Source organism: Schistocerca gregaria, chromosome 2 (assembly GCF_023897955.1).
Source record: "Schistocerca gregaria isolate iqSchGreg1 chromosome 2, iqSchGreg1.2, whole genome shotgun sequence".
Taxonomy (NCBI): domain Eukaryota; kingdom Metazoa; phylum Arthropoda; class Insecta; order Orthoptera; family Acrididae; genus Schistocerca; species Schistocerca gregaria.
Genome location: NC_064921.1, coordinates 873,431,147 through 873,451,839, shown reverse-complemented (window position 1 = coordinate 873,451,839; position 20,693 = coordinate 873,431,147). Strand labels below are relative to the sequence as shown.

The window sequence follows — 20,693 nt, the reverse complement described above, 5'->3', positions numbered from 1 at the left end:
CCTCCAGGCATTGAGTGAGCAAGGAGTGGGGGCAGTATACATTGAAGTGGTCAGCAGTATCTACGAGACTTCCTCAGATTTTGTTAATATCGGTGAATCAACTCAAAAATTCCGCTTATGAGGGGTGTCAAGCAAGATGGTCCCGTCTCCCCAAAATTGTTCTCAGCTGTACCGAAATTGGCTACGTCAAAGGTGAGCTGGTAAGGTAAGGGAATTAGAATTAATGGAAGAAGGCTTACCAACGTGAGATTTGCTGATGATATTGCCTTACTGGCCAATGACTTTGCAGAGCTCCAAAACTTAGTTTCAGATCTTGCGTTGGAATGTCAGTTGGTTGGCTTGAACACGAACCTTTTCAAAAGAAAAGTAGTGTTCAACAACTGGGTCCCAGCTGGAGATGTGAAAGTCAAGGACAGTCCATTAGAAGAGGTCAGTAAATATATCTACCTTGGCCATATTATAAACATGAAGGGAGATGTAAGTCCAGAAATCTATCAGTGCATCAAGCTTGGCTGGCAAGCATTTGGGAGGAACTTGACAGTATTCAGATCAAAAATGCCAGTAAATCTGAAGAAAACAGTATTTGATCAATGCATTCTTCCTGTTCTGACATATGGTTGTGAGACATGGACACTGAACACATTTACAGAAGGGAAACTTAGAACAGCACAGAGAGCCATGGAAAGCTCAATGCTGGGCTATACAAGAAAGGATAGGAAAAGGGCAGAAGACATCCGGTCTGTGACAAAGGTTAAGGACATTTAGAGACAGTAGGCTCCTTGAAATGGCAGTGGGCTGGCCACATTGCGTGAAGAAAAGACAGCAGATGGACGAAGCCAGTACTGGAGTGGAGTCCGAGATACCATCAGAGTCCTAGAGGAAGACCACCGGACAGGTGGGACAAAGATATCAAGAAGATCACTGGTAGCACCTGGCAGAGAACTGCCCAAGACCGTTCCACTTGGAGAGGCCTGCTGAAGGCCTACCATCAAACGGGTTGATTTCGGACACCGGGGCGAATTTGGATATGGCTTATTTGCTCTTTGACACTACATAGAAACAAAGAATTGCTTATTTTAACGTCCATGTGCCAGTTATTTGAAATGGAAGATTGCATTTATTGCTTTCCACAACTTTTATTTTACGTCAGTTGTTTCCCTAGGTGAACAATTGACGAACAGTCTCAGTGTTAAAAATCCATGCATTATTGTAAAATGGAAACTTTCTATTGTTGCGCCTAGCTGGAAGTTATTGTAACCGTAATTGTCGATGCACTCAGTAGCTAACAGCATGGAGACAGTTTCTGTACAAGTTTATTGAGTTTCTTGTGCAAGGTTATAAAATAACGTCGGTTTTTGTAGAACTGTGTATGGTGTGGGGTGATTTTGGAAAATGCCAAGAACATATAAGAGCAGGAGAGGTGCTACAGTATGGTGTAATTATGACCCATAACTTTGAGATAAAGCTGTTTGTGATATTCAGAGTGGTAAATTACCATACAGAAAAGTGTGTAATTTGTATGGAATACCTAAATCAACCCTGCAAAATAAAGTGCAGGAAGCACATCCGAAAAAATGGGAGGCCAGCCAGTGCTAAATAAAGAAGAAGAAATGTTGAAGCAAGGTATCTTGAGGACTACACATTGGGGATTTCCCTTCACTAAACTGGATATTAGACATTTAGTTAAAGGCTACCTTGATAGATCTGGCCGAAAAAGAGAAGAAATTTCATAATAATTTGCCAGGAGAAGAACGAGTACATTTATTCCTCAAATGACAGTCAGAAGATCTTTCCATTTGTTTAAGCGAAAATATTAAACAAGCTCGTGCAGAAGTGAACAGAGAGACTGTTAAGATGTTTTTCTCGAATATCAAGGCAAAGCTAGAAAATCTCCCACCTAGGAACATGATCAGTGTGTAAAATGTCACCAAAACCAAGCAAAAAGCTTGTAGAATTAAAAAAAAAAGAAAAAAAAGGCCTGCCTGGAACAGTTCCATCCTCCGTCACAGCGGGACCCACCTCCTCTTCCTTAAAATCACCCTCTCCAAACCTTCCAGGAATTTCTGACTTCCAGCCTTGCCTCTCAGTCCTTCTTAAGAAACCTTAATCCTACTCCCAACATCACCACTGCTGAAGCCCAAGCTATCCGTGATCTGAAGGCTGACCGATCCATCGTCATTCTTCTGGCGGACAAGGGTTCCATGAGCGTGGTACTTGATCTTCGGGAGTATGTGGCTGAGGGACTGCGTCAGCTTTCAGACAACACCACATACAAAGTTTCCCAAGGTAATCCCATTCCTGATGCCCAGGCGGAGCTTCAAGGAATCCTCAGGACCTTAGGCCCCCTACAAAACCTTTCACTTGACTCCATCAACCTCCTGACCCCACCGACACCCCGCACCCCTACGTTCTACCTCCTTCCTAAAATTCACAAACCCAATCATCCCGGCTGCCCTATTGTAGCTGGTTACCAAGCCCCCACAGAACGTATCTCTGCCTATGTAGATCAGCACCTTCAACCCATTACATGCAGTCTTCCATCCTTCATCAAAGACACCAACCACTTTCTCGAATGCCTGGAATCCTTACCCAATCAGTTACCCCCGGAAACCATCCTTGTAACCATTGATCCCACTTCCTTATACACAAATATTCCGCACGTCCAGGGCCTCGCTGCGATGGAGCACTTCCTTTCACGCCGATCACCTGCCACCCTACCTAACACCTCTTTCCTCATTACCTTAGCCAGCTTCATGACCCACAACTTTTTCACTTTTGAAGGCCAGACGTACCAACAATTAAAGGGAGCAACCATGTATACCAGGATGGCCCCCTCGTACGCCAACCTATTCATGGGTCGCTTAGAGGAAGCCGCCTTGGTTACCCAGGCCTGCCAACCCAAAGTTTGGTAAAGATTTATTGATGACATCTTCATGATCTGGACTCACAGTGAAGAAGAACTCCAGAATTTCCTCTCCAACCTCAACTCCTTTGGTTCCATCGGTTTCACCTGGTCCTACTCCAAATCCCATGTCACTTTCCTTGACGTTGACCTCCATCTGTCATATGGCCAGCTTCACTCGTCCGTCCACATCAAACCCACCAACAAGCAACAGTACCTCCGTTATGACAGCTACCACCCATTCCACATCAAACGGTCCCTTCCCTACAGCCTAGGTCTTCGTTGCAAACGAATCTGCTCCAGTCAGGAATCACTGAACCATTACACCAACAACCTGAAAACAGCTTTCGCATCCCGCAACTACCCTCCTGAACTGGTACAGAAGCAAATAACCAGAGTCTCTTCCTCATCCCGTCAAACCCAGAACCTCCCACAGAAGAACCACAAAAGTGCCCCACTTGTGACAGGATACTTTCCGGGACTGGATCAGACTCTGAATGTGGCTCTCCAGCAGGGATACGACTTCCTCAAATCCTGCCCTGAAATGAGATCCATCCTTCAGGAAATCCTCCCCACTCCACGAAGAGTGTCTTTCCACCGTCCACCTAACCTTCGTAACCTCTTAGTTCATCCCTATGAAATCCCCAAACCAACTTCCCTACCCTCTGGCTCCTACCCTTGTAACTGCCCCCGCTGTAAAACCTGTCCCATGCACCATCCCACCACCACCATCTACTCCAGTCCTGTAACCCGGAAGGTGTACACGATCAAAGGCAGAGCCATGTGTGAAAGCACCCACGTGATTTAGCAACTGACCTGCCTACACTGTGAAGCTTTCTATGTGGGAATGACCAGCAACAAACTGTCCATCCATATGAATGGACACAGGTAGACAGTGTTTGTTGGTAATCAGGACCACCATGTGGCTAAACATGCCTTGGTGCACGGCCAGCACATCTTGGCACAGTGTTACACCGTCCGGGTTATCTGGATACTTCCCACTAACACCAACCTGTCAGAACTCCGGAGATGGGAACTAGCCCTTCAGTATATCCTCTCTTCTCGTTATCCGCCAGGCCTCAACCTCCGCTAATTTCAAGTTGCCATCACTCATACCTTACCTTTCTTTCAACAACATCTTTGCCTGTGTAGTTCCACCTCGACTGACATCTCTCCCGAAACTCTTTGCCTTTACAAATGTCTGCTTGTGTCTGTGTATGTGCGGATGGATATGTGTGTGTGTGCGTGAGTGTATACCTGTCATTTTTTCCCCTTCAGGTAAGTCTTTCCGCTCCCTGGATTGGAGGGAAACATTCCAAATATATATATGGGGGGGGGGGGGGGGGAGAATGAGAGAACTGTATTCAGTTTGAATCAAAAGATTGTATACTACAATGTTGCGAGTAATGTCCAGGAAAAATACAACTAAAGGTTTTCCTTCAAAATGCTTTTAAAGACTCTGAGCCTGAAGAAACGATGCAATACCAACAGTAGGTCCATACTAGCAAACATTGGAGACATGTCAGAGAACTGTTCAAGATTTCATGAGGCACTGATTTTGTAAATTACTGGCTTAAGAAGTTATCACTTTTTGACAAAACACTATAGTTTATACCTTAAGCAGCTAAAAAGAAATCTTGCAGAAATTGAATTAAATTATATTGATGGATTTTGCTGAGAATTATTCATTTGTTGTTCAAGATGCTGTGCAAGGATTTCATTGGGGGAATAGTCATTTGACAAAGAGTGTCAGAGTATTAGCATTTGTATGATCAGCAACTGTCTCCGTCATTATACTATTGCCTTGTGGCGACATTGGGAGAACAACAAAAAACTAGCAGCCTGTGCTAGTTTGCCAAGGCCCTTAGACAACCAGGTATTGGCTCCGTATGATTTGTTCAAATTTTGTGATGATAGTATTCCAGGAATAAAGTATGTACCAAAGTATGTACCAAAAGAAATACTGAAAAAAAAATCCAGTTTTGCTATGGGCCATACAATACCTGGAACAAGAGAAAAAATCAGTTTAAGCAAATTAATTGTGATCCCCTCATAGTAGTCAGAGTTTCCAATGGTGCTCCAGCATTCACAGCTAATGGCTCTGAAGCAGATGAAGAAATTCCAGCAATCTTGACTGCAAGTTTACATTCAGGATAGTATGTTGCATGTATGTATTCACAATTTTTGTGGGTTGGAAAAGTGTGTGAAGTTTTTCATGAACGATGTCCTCAAATGTCCTCAATTACTTTATGCACCCACGTGGTTCTGCCCATTCATTCCTCTGGCCAGCTGCTAAAGACGCCTGCTGGATTCCTGAGCAACATATTTTCATGACTTTAGAAGCACCATCACCATCATCATTCACTTTTGTGGCTTATTGTGTATTCCAAAAAGAATGGTAAAGTAAACTCCAAATTACAGGTGGGTACGGCAGACCGCTAGATCAATACAATGTTCCCCATGGTTCTCAAAAACTGCCACCATCTGTATTGTCATCTCTTATGCTCTCCTGCTCAAGAGTTCATCACTGCAACAGATAGCTTCAAGCCCCATCATCCAACAGCATCTGCTAGCTGCTTCCAAAACAGCCCTCTCTTTTTCACAACTTGCAACCTCTCTCCCCATATGTACTGTTGCTGAGACCCACTTGACTTGCTCTCTACTTGCCTGCGAGTGCTGCACCAATATCAGGGCTAAACGTACCATGTAGGGGGCGCAGTACGGACTTCCTTCAAATGATCGGCTGAGTGGCAGATTCAAAAAGTGTGGGCAATCAGCACAGTGCATAGAATCTTGCTGTATGCATCTCCTAAGTCTTGCACTGTAAAATTGTAACACTAACTTCATCTGTAAGTCCATAAGTTTGAGTAGACTGCCTTGCTTGTCTGTCTGATAACCACATAGTCATGAAACACACTTGTAATATTCATAATCTTTTTGTCTGTTGTCTATTCCAGAACTCCTGACTGTGAACAAAATATGCCAGCAGAACCAAGAACACTATTAGCTATAAAAAGCAGAATTGAGAAGAGGCAGAAGAAGAGCAAAATTCAACAACCGAAAGATTTGTCAGCTACAGATGCTGTGGTACAGGAAAATAGTGCAAACAGCAACAGTGATTGTACAATGGTATGTCAGTCAAAACTCTTTATCAGGAGGATACTGATGCTGTGTTTAAAATAATTACTGTGTCCTCAGGTAACCTTAGGACCTGCACCAGCAATATGCTGTGTTCTGTCACTGAGCATGCTGTGCATTATAACAGCAATGACCGTGGTAACAATTTTTTCAACACCTGTGATTTGTATTCCACCTTTGAATGCCATAATTACAAACTTTGCAGAAGGCAAATGCCTATCCAATCAGTGTGAGTGATTCACAGGTTGCCAACACATAGTATTAGATAGCCCAACTAGTGTGAAAATTATGCAAATTACAGTAGAAGACACGAGGAAGATGCAAGTGTTTTGTCTTGTCCATAGCATCCTCCATGTTAGCCAGAAATGGACCTGCATGTGTCCCTGATATAGTGAGCGTAGAAGATTGAAGGTTGTACCGTAGACCATAAGACTGAAATTTTACATGGCTAAAAGCTAACAGAAATCAGTATTGCTCTAAATGAAGTTACAAGTATGCTAATGGTAGACTGTAGTACAGTGTCTCCCTGGTCTAATTATTTTGGTGGTGTTTGTGTGAACATAAACAGTAGTACAGGAAAACTGCAAACATAAACAGATAAATGTAGTTTAGGTGCACTTGATGAAGATTGTTGTGCGACATGCAAAGAATTTTTTGAGACTACAGGGAGTCCACTGTTAGGATTATAGATTAAACATGATGGATCCCTCAGTGCTTGATAGCTCAACTGATGAAGCAGCTTGACATTGTGCATTGCTCAGGTGAAGTATTGGCAATAAAACCGTAGTGTTCTTGCTTTGAATTGTCACTATTGATGAAAAAAAGAGTTAAACACCTCGAGCAGAATGTGAAATGACAGTCCAATGAATGGAGAGGTACAACAACTGCACAAGAACAAAAATAAAATATTTTCAGGGCAGAGATAAAACAAGCGATGGTTTCTGTGTGGAATAAATGTCACTGTAGCAGTGTTACGACTTACATGAAGAAAAATGTACAAAACAGGACCTCGGTTGCTAGAGGCAAGACTACTTATTCTCAAAGACAACACTCTAAAATCGTAGAAATACTGTCTGTATGAAAAACTGTGTGAACATGGCTGGACAGTGTTAACTCATGCTCCCTAAGTCCGAACATGAATCAGCTACACTGAAGCGTTGAAAGAAAATGGTATAGGCATGTGTGTTCAAATACAGAGATATGTAAAGAGGCTGAATAAATCACTGCGGTCAGCAACACCTATATAGACAACAAGTGAGATTGGTTATGCTACTACAATGGCAGGTTAATAAGATTTAAGTAAGTTTGAACATGGTGTTATAGTCAGTGTACAAGTGATGGAAAACAGCAGGCAGCGATGAAGTGGTGATTTTCCTGTATGACGATTTCACGGTGTACCTAGAATATCAGAAATATGGTAAAACATAAAATCTCAGACATCGCTGCAGCTGAAAAAAGATTCTGCAAGGACAGGACCAACGATGATGGAAGAGAATTATTCAACATGACAGAAGTGCAACCCTTCCACAAATTGCTGTGGATTTCAATGCAGGGCCATCAATATGGGCTTTCAAAGCTGGAGGCCCATTTATGTACCCTTGATAACTGTATGACACACATATTTTCATCTCGCCCTGGGCTGATCAACACCGACCTTGGGCTATTGATGACTGGAAACATGTTGCCTTGTTGGATGAGTCTTGTTCCAAATTGTATCGATCAGATGGGCGTGTACAGGTATGGAAGCAACCTCATGAATCCATGGACCGTGCATGTCAGCAGGGAACTGTTCAAGTTGGTGGAGACTCTGTAACGGTATGGGGTGTGTGCATTTGGACTGATGTGGGACCCCTGATACGTCTAGATGTGACTCTGACAGGTAAACCGAGCGAGGTGGCGCAGTGGTTAGCACACTGGACTCGCATTCGGGAGGACGACGGTTCAATCCCGTCTCCAGCCATCCTGATTTAGGTTTTCCGTGATTTCCCTAAATCGTTTCAGGCAAATGCCGGGATGGTTCCTTTGAAAGGGCACGACCGATTTCCTTCCCTACCCCGAGCTTGCACTCCGTCTCTAATGACCTTGTTGTCGACGAGACGTTAAACACTAACCACCACCACCACCACCACCAGCATCTGACAGGTAACGCATACATAAGCATCCTGTCTGGTCACGTGCATCCATTCATGTCCATTTTACATTCCGATGGTCTCGGGCAACAGGACAATGCAACACCCCATACGTCCAGAATTCCTACAGAATGGCTCCTGGAACACTCTTCTGCTGGTCACCAAACTCCCAAACATAAACATTATTGAGCATGTCTGGGATGCCTTGCAATGTGCTGTTCAGAAGAGATCTCCATCCCCCCCCCATATTCTTACAGATTTATGGACAGCCCTGTGCGATTAATGGTGTCAAGTTCCCTCCAGCACTACTTCAGATATTAGTCGAGTCCATGCCACGTTGTGTTAGGCACTTATCCACACTCGCAAGGTCTCTACACAATATTAGGCTGGTATACCAGTTTATTTGGTTCTTCAGTGTATAATTCAGTGTATTCTCAGAGCTGGACAACCTGTGGATAAATGTCTTTTCCTCCTCTGGAAGAGCTTTCTGTCACCATTACTGAGTCATGTGACAAATGAACAGAGAAAGTGTCCCAGATGGAGTTTCTGAGATTTTGGAACATGGCGATTGAGAGGCAGTGGGAACGTATATTGAAGAATTGTAGAGAGATACTGGAAAATAAACAAACAGTAAGGTAAACAAAAAAGTGTGCATTAATTATGAAATCTCTCTCTCTCTCTCTCTCTCTCTCTCTCTCTCTCTTTCTCTCTCGTGATGTAACTTACCAAACAAAAGCATTGGCATGTTGACACACACACACACACACACACACACACACACACACACACACACACATAAAATTCAAGCTTTCGCAACCAACGGTTGCTTCATCAGGAAAGAGGGAAAGACGAATGGGTGTGGGTTTTAAGGGAGAGGGTAAGGAGTCATTCCAATCCCGGGAGTGGAAAGACTTACCTTAGGGGGGGAAAAGGACAGGTACACACACACACACACACACACACACACACACACACACACACACACATCCATTCGCACCTATACAGACACAAGCAGACATTTGTAAAGGCAAACAGTTCAGGCAGAGATGTCAGTCTCGAAGCGGAAGTACAGAGGCAGAGATGTTGTTGAATGACAGCTTAGGTATGAGCGGCGGCAACTTGAAATTAGCGGGGGTTGAGGCCTGGTGGGTAACGGGAAGAGAGGATATACTGAAGGGCAAAGGGCAAGTTCCCATCTCCTGAGTTCTGATAGGTTGGTGTTAGTGGAAAGTTTCCAGATAACCAACAAACACTGTCTGTCTGTGTCCTTTCAGGCGAATGGACAGTTTGTTGCTGGTCATTCCCACATAGAAAGCTTCACAGTGTAGGCAAGTCAGTTGGTAAATCACGTGGGTGTTTCCCCCTAAGGTAAGTCTTTCTGCTCCCAGGATTAGAATGACTCCTTACCCTCTCCCTTAAAACCCACATCCTTTCGTCTTTCTGTCTCCTTCCCTCTTTCCTGATGAAACAACCGTTGGTTGCAAAAGCTTAAATTTTGTGTGTGTGTTTGTGTTTGTTTGTTTGTGTGTCTATCAACATGCCCACGCTTTTGTTTGGCAAGTTACATCATCTTTGTTTTTAGATATATGTTTCCCTCTATTATATTCATATCATTAATTTGAACCCAACAATTACGTTTGTTATTGTCACTGTTGCATTGCGAAATCTTTTGTCATCTTACTTTCTCTTTCTGTTTTAGCAAGTAGTTTCACTTTGTATTCACCTTCTCCTTTTTACTGTAATCTACCATACAATTTTATGCCCCGTATATATACTCAATAATACGTAACCCACTTCCAAACCATAACCAAAAATTTTTTTTCCGCTTTCAACACTACCGCTGCTATAAAATCCACTGCTTCCAGTTCACAAACAGTTCCTTTAACCTATTAAACAACCATTTCGGCTAGTTCTAACAACTTTCGCTTTATTTCCATTTCCGTTTTTCCCACATCACTGATAATTTTTAGCCGCTTCCCACAGGTGTTTACGTCATTATTTCTTCGTCAGACAATTGTTAGCCTCATTTTCATAATCTGCCACCACAAAACCACTTCTTTTAATACATTTAAATGCAGTTTTTTCGAAATTTTCCCAAATTTCTCCACCCTTTAACATGTTTTGGCGGCAATACAACCACCTAACCTTTGTGCACATCGTAGTTTACCAACCCAAGTTCACCACAGGATCAACATAGCTCAGCTTCAACCAACACTTTTTCGACTTTTTTCACATCTGATCCCCAATTGCTTTCTAGTTCACCTTTATTTTCATTTCAGCCTCATGTTACACTTTCCACCTTCTAATACCATGTTACCCTCACAACATCCCCACAACGAACCCATTAAGTTTTATTTACATTCCCTCTGCAAACATGCCTTCGCCCTAGCCAGATTACGCTCCCATATTTTATTTACTCAGGCTTGTCTGACATTTGGCATTACCCCCAAAGGCCTCACACTTAAAGTTCCCATCTCTGGCTGTAACCCTTCTTTCCATCAGTCCCTATACCAGTTCCAAACTGAACAATCCATTGCCCTCACCCGCCTAATTCTTCACCTACACATCAACTCAGCCAATGAACACACCCGTCAACTCCTATCCTTAATAAAAGTACTCAATCTTTCCTCTCCCACATCCACACCGGCTGTTCAGAGCATCCTCCTTCAGGCCAACCACAAATTAGAACAGCATACTACCCTCCACCTCAAAAAACTATCCAACCTCCTGGTTTCCCACCTCCAAAAAGGCAACTCACTCACCCTCCACAACCTTTCCAGCAAACCTCAACCTCCTCTCATTGCACACAGACCCAGTCTCCCCCACTACTCAATCTCCCACTTCCAGCTCCACTCCTCCCAAAACCTCAAAATTCTAATCAACACAATCTGGAACCACAACACCCTAATTCAGTAGTTAATCATTCCTCCAAACCTCTCTCCCAATCCGCAACCTCTGCCCTATCCAAAATCCCTCACCTTCAGCCCTACTCCCAGATTCAAACAAACAGCCCTCGTCAAAGATTTACTGTCCTACACTCGTACTCTCTGATGGAAATATCACTTTGCCACGAAGACAAATAATCCTAATCATACTCCTAATGATCCAACTCCACAAGACACTATCCAAATTGAACCCTGCCTGGAACGGTTCCGTCCTCCGTCACAGCGGGACCCACCTCCTCTTACCTCAAAATCACCCTCTCCAAACCTTCCAGGAATTTCTCACTTCCAGCCTTGCGTCTCAATCCTTCTTAAAAAACCTTAATCCTACTCCCAACATCACCACTGCTGATGCCCAGGCTATCCGTGATCTGTCTGTATAGGTGCAGATGGAGATGTGTGTGTGGGTGTGTGTGTGCGCACGAGTGTATACCTGTCCTTTCCCCCCCCCCTAAGGTAAGTCTTTCCGCTCCTGAGATTGGAATTACTCCTTACCCTCTTCCTTAAAACCCACATCCTTTTGTCTTTCCCTCTCCTTCCCTCTTTCCTGAAGAAGCAACCGTTGGTTGCGAAAGCTAGAAATTTTGTGTGTGTGTTTGTGTGTTATTTTATTGTGCCTGTCTACTGGCACTTTTCCGCTTGGTAAGTCATGGAATCTTTGTTTTTAATATATTTTTCCCATGTGGAAGTTTCTTTCTATATACCAATCAAACATTTCCAATTTAAATATTTCCTTTTTTTTGTATTTTTCTTCGTTTCCTTTAGATGTGGTCCATAATTTTCTGAAGTGACTTTGTATTGCTTGCATTTGCACTCCGTGATTTCATTCTAATTTAGAAGCATATTCACCCTATCAATTACATATTAATAATAATCTAGAATGTGAATGTGTTGGCATTTAATTAATTGTTACTGTAGACCCTATTTCCTGGCGCCTTGAGCGTGCCCTGATTCACAGTTGGATACAGCTGTCCTTCCCACCAGTACCTGCCATCGCTTCCTATTGCATTTCGTACTGATTGCTCCTTTTCATCTCTTCTTTCAATGGGAGAAACAGATAAAGGTTTTGAAAACTAGTAGAGAAATATGAATTTTTTAATGTTTATTATTTATTTTCATATTGTTGATTTTATTAAAAATTGTGCTGCCTTTTCCACAGACTATAAACACCTTGGCTGAAAAATCTACAACACAGAGCGTAATCACCAAGGTTGTTAATGAAACTGAAAATTCTCTCTCAAATAACTCTAAAAATGAACAGCAGCATGTACAGGAGCAGCATCAGAATGTACTTGTCTACACAGTGTATGATGAACAGGAAAATGAAGTGCCTTGTATTGTTAAACAAAAGGGTAAATTATTAGATAAGGAAGATCAAGGGAAGTGTAAACTAGTTGTGAAAAACCATAAACAGCAAGAACAACACCAAAAAGCAGAACAACAAGCACAACAACAAAAACTTACAGGTGGCCAGGAACAAAGTGCTCTACTAACACAGGCCCAAAATCCACTGGAGTGTGATGTGGAGGACAGAACAGTATATACTGATGCACTGCATACGACCTCTGTTTCTGAAGATACAGCATTTCTCAGTGAAAGGTGAGCTGATATACTTTTAAGTTGTTGGTGCATATAATTCAGTCTTGAGTTTTGCTGGAAACAACATGGACATAATCATGTAAAGAGACAAATTCACAGTTTTCCATTTCAATTCAGTGGTCCATTTACACATTTAAGGAGAGCAGATAATTGCCTTTTGGAGAAGACACGCTTTTTTAGTTAAGTGGGTATTTGTGATGATACTGATAATTACCTTAGATTTTATTGACCACTATGATGTGCATATCTTCACACCATGGAGTGTTGTGCCAGCTTTTGAGCTCTTGCTTTCTGAACAAATACTGGGTACTGGATCTCAGAGCAGTAATGTAGCAATCCGCCTTTTCTTTGTTGTATGTTCAGTTTGAGTTGTTTTATTTTCACAATTTTATTTTGCGATATTGTTATATTTGCCTTCTTTTACTTTGTCGCAATTATGAAACTTCTTGGTTTTCCTAATATTCAGTTCATGTTTTTGATATGTTGGATTTACATTTTGTTTCATGGGCTTCAATCTTATTTCATCTTCAGGTGAAACTGCTAAGTGAAATTCCAAAGTTTTCACATCAAAGTAGTTACTTACAGTGGACATTTCTTACAGTCTCTTCTAAGTAAATATTGGGTGGGTAAGAAGCAGGCAATATTTCTTATCTGTGGCCTGACTTTCTGCTCCGCATATAGATTCGTATTAGTTTACCACAATATTATTGCACCTTGTTTGAGGGTACTTCAGTCGATGTATCTTGAATTTTGTCATCATATTTCACAAGGATATGCCGGACTGCATGATAGTACATCCCATAACTATTTTGAAATTATTCACCATACAATGTGTTCTCCTTTCTCATCACTGTACTTGTTTACTATAAAATCACAGCATCGATATGGCCACGGGAGGACAGATGGAATAATATTATGGTCAGGCAGTAATTGAATATCTTTCCTTCCAACCCATTCTCTTATCTCTCAAAACCAATAACTCAGTAAGATCTTATCTTATTCTGCTCTATCAAATTCTTTTTCCCAGACAACACAGACAATATATACTTGACTGTGCTTCTCTGGATTTCTCTCTCTCCTCTTATTATCAATCATCCAGTTACATCTCTTGCTCCCAATGCTCTTTAAATAATTCTGTTTTTCGTCATTACAGCTCCCTCTCTTTGGGTATATTCTCCTATTTAACAATCTCATTAGCACTTTTACTGCACTTACTACTAGGCTGATGGTTGTGGAAGCTTCACTTTTTTGAATCATTCCAGTTGTCAAGAAGTCTTCTGGCCACTCCACCGTTTCTATATTTCATTACATACAAAATGTTCCTCCTTATTAACCCCACACAAACTCTGCCTATCTGACCTCTTCAAATTGCCAGCTCCCCCAAAACTTCATACCAACACTCTACCAAATCCAGAGCCGAAATATTCCCATAACACTGTTGTTAACCTTTCCACCAAAACCCTCAGCCCCACAGAATTTTCAGTGCTATCGAGAGGCCTCTCCTTTAGCCCTACACTCAAATTTAACTGTGGTGGTCCTGTCAAAGACCTCCTGTGGGTCCATGGGTAAGAATAGGCCCAAGGTATTCCTGCTTGTCGTGAGAGGCGACTAAAAGGAGTCTCACACATTTCAGCCTTTATGTGTTGGTCCCCTGTAGGGTCTGACCTCCATTCTTCAAAATTTTTCCGAAGAGCGAGCCAATTGGGAAAGGGCACCTTACATGGTGCATCGTATCCATAATGCATTGAGATCTTTAGCCCACTTTCTCGTCGTTGCATTGCTGTCCCGCCCATTCTCTGTCTTTTAGGCAAGGACACTTTCCTGGGTGTGTTTCCCACCATGCACTATGCAGTGCCGTTTCCTGTGCCGATGATGACCATGGACTTCTTTGCACCTGATATCCATCATGGGTAGCCAGTCCGTGGTGGTGAGGCCACCATGTACCCTGATGGTTGTAGCCCCCTGACAACACAGGGATCGCTCTGCTGATGCCTGCGCCGTTAATTCCCCATGTATGCCAAGGAGTAGATGCCTATCTCCCTGGGGCATCGGGACTGCCGGCAATGGCCAATCTGCCAGGTGGCCCTTGCTGAGGCTGGGTGGCGCCCATGGGGAGGGCCGTTGGTCAGAGTGGGTAGCATCAGGGCGGATGACATGCAGTGAAACGTGATACATCGTCCCTTGCTGGTGGCAACCCACTAGCAGTCTCTAAGCGTTCCAGGGCTCAATTCAATGCGCAGAAGTATGACTCCAAATCGTTTCCCTCCCTGGTCACACCATGGGAGGTAAGCGTGGCTAAGGATGGCAGTGAAGCATATTCACCCTGGTACCTTGTCTGTACGAGAGTTGATGGGGAATCATTCATGTCAACGAAGCCTCAATTTTTTGTGGAGCATTTAGAGGACACGTTTGTAGAGGTGGAGAACTTGGCCAAAATGCGCTCTGAGTCACTCTTAATAAAAACAGCATCCACTGCCCAGCCACGGACATTACTCGCCTGTGACAAGCTGGGGTATGTTTCTGTTTCCATCATGCCCCATAAGATCTTAAATATGTTCCAGGGTATTATATTTCATAGGGACCTTCTTTTACAGTCTGATGATGAGATGCACACCAATTTAGAGCAGCGAGGTGTTCACTTCGTCCGGTGCGTCCATCAGGGTCCGAGGAATAATCAGGTTGCCACCAGTGCCTTCATCTTGGCCTTCGAGGGTGACACATTACCCGAGAGGGTTAAGGTGATGGTCTACCGCTGTGATGTCAAAGCCATATATCCCTCCCCCAATGTGGTGCTGTAAGTGCTGAAAATTTGGTAATATGTCTTCCCGGCAGAACTTCCAGCGCCACCTGTCGAGATTGTGGATGTCCTTCCCATCCCAACACTCTATGTGCCCCACCTCCCATCTGTGTCAACTGTGGAGAGCACCATTCCCCATGCTCACCGGACTGTAGGATTCTACAGAAAGAATGGCAGATAATGGAATACAAGAAACTGGACCGCCTGACCTACACTGTGGCTAAGTGAAAATACGAGAGGCTTCATCCTGTGCCTATAACATCAACCTATGCCGCCGCGGCTACAGCAACGATTCTACCATCTCCCATTTTGCCACATCTAGTTGGCTCTCAGAGCCGTCAGACTCCACGTGCCCCCTTGATGGTGGGGGGCACTTCCTCCCTGTTGCTCCTGCACCACCTTCTTTGGGAGCAACTCCCGCCCCCCCCCCCCCCCCCCCTCCAACCATCGGGGACATCAGTCTCCATTTCTCAGCCGAAGAAGCATATGTCTTCTTTGGCTCCTCTTGCCAGAAAGGTGTCCCTTGGGTCACTCCCTTTCCAGGTTCTGGCCAGTGGAAAAGTGGACACCCACCAGTGGCTGAAGCAACCAAAGGTAGCTGGTCGTAGGGCTTCACGGTCCTCCTCGCTCCCTGAGACTGACCCAGTGAAGCCCTCCCAGCCAGAAACCTCAAAGGAACAGCAAGAGAAACCAAAAGAGCAGAAGGCTCCCAAGAATCCAGACCTTGTGGTGGCACCCCTACCACCGTTCCCTGTAAGTTCTGCATCTGAGGATGTGGTGGAGATTCTGGCATCCGCTGAGGACCTAGATCTCGCTGAACCCTCAAAGACAATAGATGTTGATCGCACAGGTACTAAAACGGTGGCAGCAGGTGACCCTGAGGCATAACTTGCCTCCTTCAGCACTTCATGCCTTCCCATCCTAACATTGACGTCATCCTCCAGTGGAATTGCGGCGGGTCTTTCCACCACCTGGCTGAGCTATGGCAGTTGTTATGCTTTACACCTGCTTTCTGCATTGACCTCCAGGAAACCTGGTTCCTGGCAATATGAACCTCTGCCCTCTGCAGCTATAGGGGATATTACAAGAACCGTAGTGAATATAACAGGGTGTCAGATGGCGTCTGCGTCTATGTCCTGAACTCGGTATGTAGTGAACCTCTACCCCTTCAAACTCCTCTTGAAGCTGTGGCTGTCAGGATAAGGACAACGCATGAAATAACTATCTGCAACTTACATCTTACTCCAGATGGTGTGGTACCCCTGAAAGTCCTAACTATACTGATTGATCAACTCCCTAAACCTTTCTTACTTCTGGGAGATTTTAATGCCCACAACCCCTTGTGGGGTAGTACCATGCTTACTGCCTCTTAAATACTGGGGCCGCCACACATTTCATTGTAGCTCATGGTAGTTACTCAGACATTGATTTATTAATTTGCAGCCCAGGACTCCTCCCTTCTATCCTCTGGAGAGCACATGACGCCCTGTATGGTAGTGACCACTTCCCCATCTTCCTGTCATTCCCCTGGCATCATGCCCATGGATGCCTATGTAGATGGGCTTTAGACGAGGCAGACTGGGATGTCTTAACCTCTGTTGTCAACATTGAATCTTCCCCACATGATGCCATCAATGTTGTGGTTGACCAGGTAACTGCAACAGTCGTTTCTGCAACGAAAAACGCGATCTCTCATTCTCTAGGGATCCCCCGGCGAAAGACAGTCTCATGGTGTACGCCGGAAGTCACTGAGGCCATTAAAGAGTGTTGACGAGCTCTACAGCGACATAAGTGGCACCCTTCCCCAGAGCACCTCATAGCCTTTAAACGGCTCCGTTCCTGTGTTCTCCAGCTTGTACAAAGATGGAACAGGAGTGTTGGGAGAGGTATGTCTCAACCATTGGGTGCCACATGTCACCTTCCCAAGTATGGACGAAGATCAAACACCTTTTTGGGTACCAGACCCCAACGGGTGTCCCTGGTGTTCACATCAGTGTCATGTTGTCTACCAATGCAAATGCAATTGCGGAGCACTTTGCTGAGCACTATGCTTGCGCCCCTGCATCAGAGAATTATCCTCCAGCATTTCGCATCCTCAAATGGCGGATGGAAGGGAGGGTTCTGTCGTTCATCACACGCCACAGTGAACCCTATAATGCCCCATTTACAGAGTGGGAGCTCCTCAGCGCCCTTGCATGTTGCCCCGACAGCTCCTGGGCCGGATCGGATCCACAATTAGATGATTAAACATCTCTTGCCTGACTAAAAACGGGATCTTCTCATTGTCTTCAACCGGATGTTGTGCGATTGTGTCTTTCCATCACAATGTCGTGAGAGCACCGTCATTCCGGTGTTCAAACCCGGTAAGAACCCGCTTGACGTGGTTAGCTATTGGCCCATTAGTCTCGCCAACGTACTTTGTAAGGTGCTGGAACGTATGGTGTGTCAACAGTTAAGTTGGGTCCTGGAGTCAAGTAGCCTCCTGCCACCATGCCACGGTGGCTTCAGCCAGGGTTGCTCTACCACTAAAATGTTATGTGACAAGGGCCTCCCGTCAGGTAGACCATTTGCCAGGTGCAAGTCTTTTGATTTGACACCATTTCGATGGACTTGCGTCAGTGGGGATGAAATGATGACTCCGTTAACCCCACCGCTCTCCTCTGTCACTTCACCTCAATTCTTGACATATTCTGGGGCTGTGACGTGGTTTACACTGACGGCTCAATGACTGATGGTCACGACGTAGGCTTTGCATATGTTCATGGAGTACATATTTAATAACACTCCTTGCCAGATGGCTGAATTGTTTTCACTGCAGAACTGGCAGCCATACCCCGTGCTCTTGAGCACATCCGCTCGTGCCCTGGCGCATCATTTCTCCTGTGTAGTGACTTATTGAGCAGCCTACAAGCTATCGACTTGTGCTATCCCACCATCCTCAGGTAGCATCCATCCAGGAGTCCATCTATGCCCTGGAACGGTCCTGTCATTCAGTGGTGTTTGTGTGGATCCCAGTACATGTCGGAATCTCAGGCAGCGAACTTAACCGACAGGCTGGCCAAACAGGCGACGTAGACACTGCACACAACACTCAGTCACCGAGCGGAGAAAAACTCCAACCCAGCCGGGAATCGAATCCGGGCCCCTAGGATTGACATTCTGTTGCACTGACCGCTCAGCTACTGGGTACGGATGCTCTACTACTGATAATCTGGTATCCCTCGAGTCTGCCATCTGAACAGCCTTTTCCAGATGCCAACACCTGGTTGCCGTCTTTTTTGACTTACGTAAAGCGTATGACACGACCTGGCGACAACATATCGTTGCCACATTGTATGAGTGGGGTCTTCGGGACCTGCTCCCAGTTTACATCCAAAACTTCCTGTCACTTCGTGCTTTCACTGTCCAAGTAGGTGGCTCCCATAGTTCTCCCCATATCCAGGAGAATGGCATCTCGCAGGGCTCTATATTGACTTCTTTCTCTTTTTAGTGGCCATTAACGGTCTAGCAGCAACTGTAGGGCCTTCAGTCTTAACATCTCTGTATGCAGGCGATTTCTGCATTTTGTACAGCTGCTCCAGTACTGGTGTTGCTGAGTGGCACCTACAGGGAGACATCCACAAGGCGCAGTCATGGGCTCTAGCCCATGGCTTCCAGTTTTCAGTTGCAAAGTCTTGTGTCATGCACTTCCGTTGGCATTGTACCATTAATCCAGACCCAGAACTTTACCTTCATGATGATCCACTCACTGTAGTGGAGACATATCGATTCTTAGGACTGGTTTTCGATGCTCCATTGACTTGGCTTCCACATGTTCGTCAGCTTAAGCAGAAGTGCTGGCAGCACCTCAGTGGTGCTTGTGTGGATCCCAGGACATGTCGGAATCGCAGGCAACGAACTTGCCGATAGGCTGGCCAAACAGGTGACGCGGAAACCGCTTCTGGAGATGGGAATCTCTGAAGCTGACCTGCGTTCTGTCTTACACCGCATGGTTTTCCGGCTTTGGGAGATGGAATAGCATAACAGTACGCATCCCAAATTGTGTGTCATTAAGGAGACTACAAATGTGTGAAGTCTTCCATGCGGTCCTCTTACAGGGAATCAGTTGTCCTCTGGCGGTTCCGCATTGCCCATACACAGCTAACGCATGGTTACCTACACTGTCGTGAGGACCTATCTCTGTATCACTGTGGTTCCCAGGTGATTGTCGTCCACCTCTTGCTGAACTGCCCACTTTTAGCCGCTCTTTGGCAGACTTTTAGCTTTCCCAGCTCCCTACCTTCGGTGTTGGGAGACGACGCCTCAGCAGCAGCTTTAGTTTTACATTTTATCCGTGAGAGTGGGTTTTATACTTCTATGTAGGTTTTAGCACATGTCCTTTGTCCCTCTGTGTCCTCCACCCTAATGTTTTTAGGGTGGAGGTTTTAATGTGTTGCAGAGTGGCTGGCTTTTCCTTTTATTATCGTGGCCTCCCAGCCACTGTAATCTGCTTTCTTGTTTTATTCTCTTCTGTTTCTAGCGTCTTTCTGTTGTTTTCTTGTCCTCTTTTGTTCCCTTTAGTGTTTGTTGCCCTTTCTGCATTCTTGTCATCTTTCTTTTCTTTCCGTTTTGTGTTACATGTCTCGTCCATTTTATTCTCACACTTGTGGCATTGTTTTATTAGGAACAAGGGACTGATGACGTCTTAGCTCAACCAACCAACCAACCAACCAACCATGCAAAGATATACTCTCCTTCTCCCAGTCCCTGCAATAGAAACACGTCTTTGCCAACCAAACCAACTTAATCCTAATATTGAACCCTGCCTCTCCCAGTTCATACCACCATCCAAATCTGATACTCCCCCTCCCAGCTAACCAACCTCTGGTCACGTTCCAGGAAGTCCTTACCTCCAACTTGGCCTCACCATCCTTCCCCAGGTCCCGTACTCCGAATACCAACATTTCAGCAGAAGAAAGGACAGCAATATACGACCTCAAGACAAATTCTGACCTAATCATCCTACATGCAGAAAAAGGTGGTTGTTATGAATCACAGTGATTACCTGGCAGAAGGCCTCTCCCAATTCCATAACCTCCAGTCCCTGTTTAAAGCCTAAAGCCCTTCCCACAACCTCTCCCCTGAATCGATCCCCCCCCCCCCCCCCCTCTCTCTCTCTCTCTCTCTCTCTCTCTCTCTCTCTCTCT

At 44.7% G+C, this 20,693-nt stretch overlaps 1 protein-coding gene across 1 annotated transcript in view; it reads left to right on the top strand.

The window, feature by feature from the left end:
- The window catches only part of LOC126335272 (uncharacterized), an 83,394-nt gene that overhangs the window by 44,334 nt on the left and 18,367 nt on the right, over positions 1-20,693 (top strand). Inside the window, exons 4-5 of the mRNA XM_049998330.1 lie at positions 5,860-6,031; positions 12,271-12,710. Coding sequence (XP_049854287.1) covers positions 5,860-6,031; positions 12,271-12,710 — 612 coding nt within the window. The remainder of the gene's footprint in view (positions 1-5,859; positions 6,032-12,270; positions 12,711-20,693) is intronic.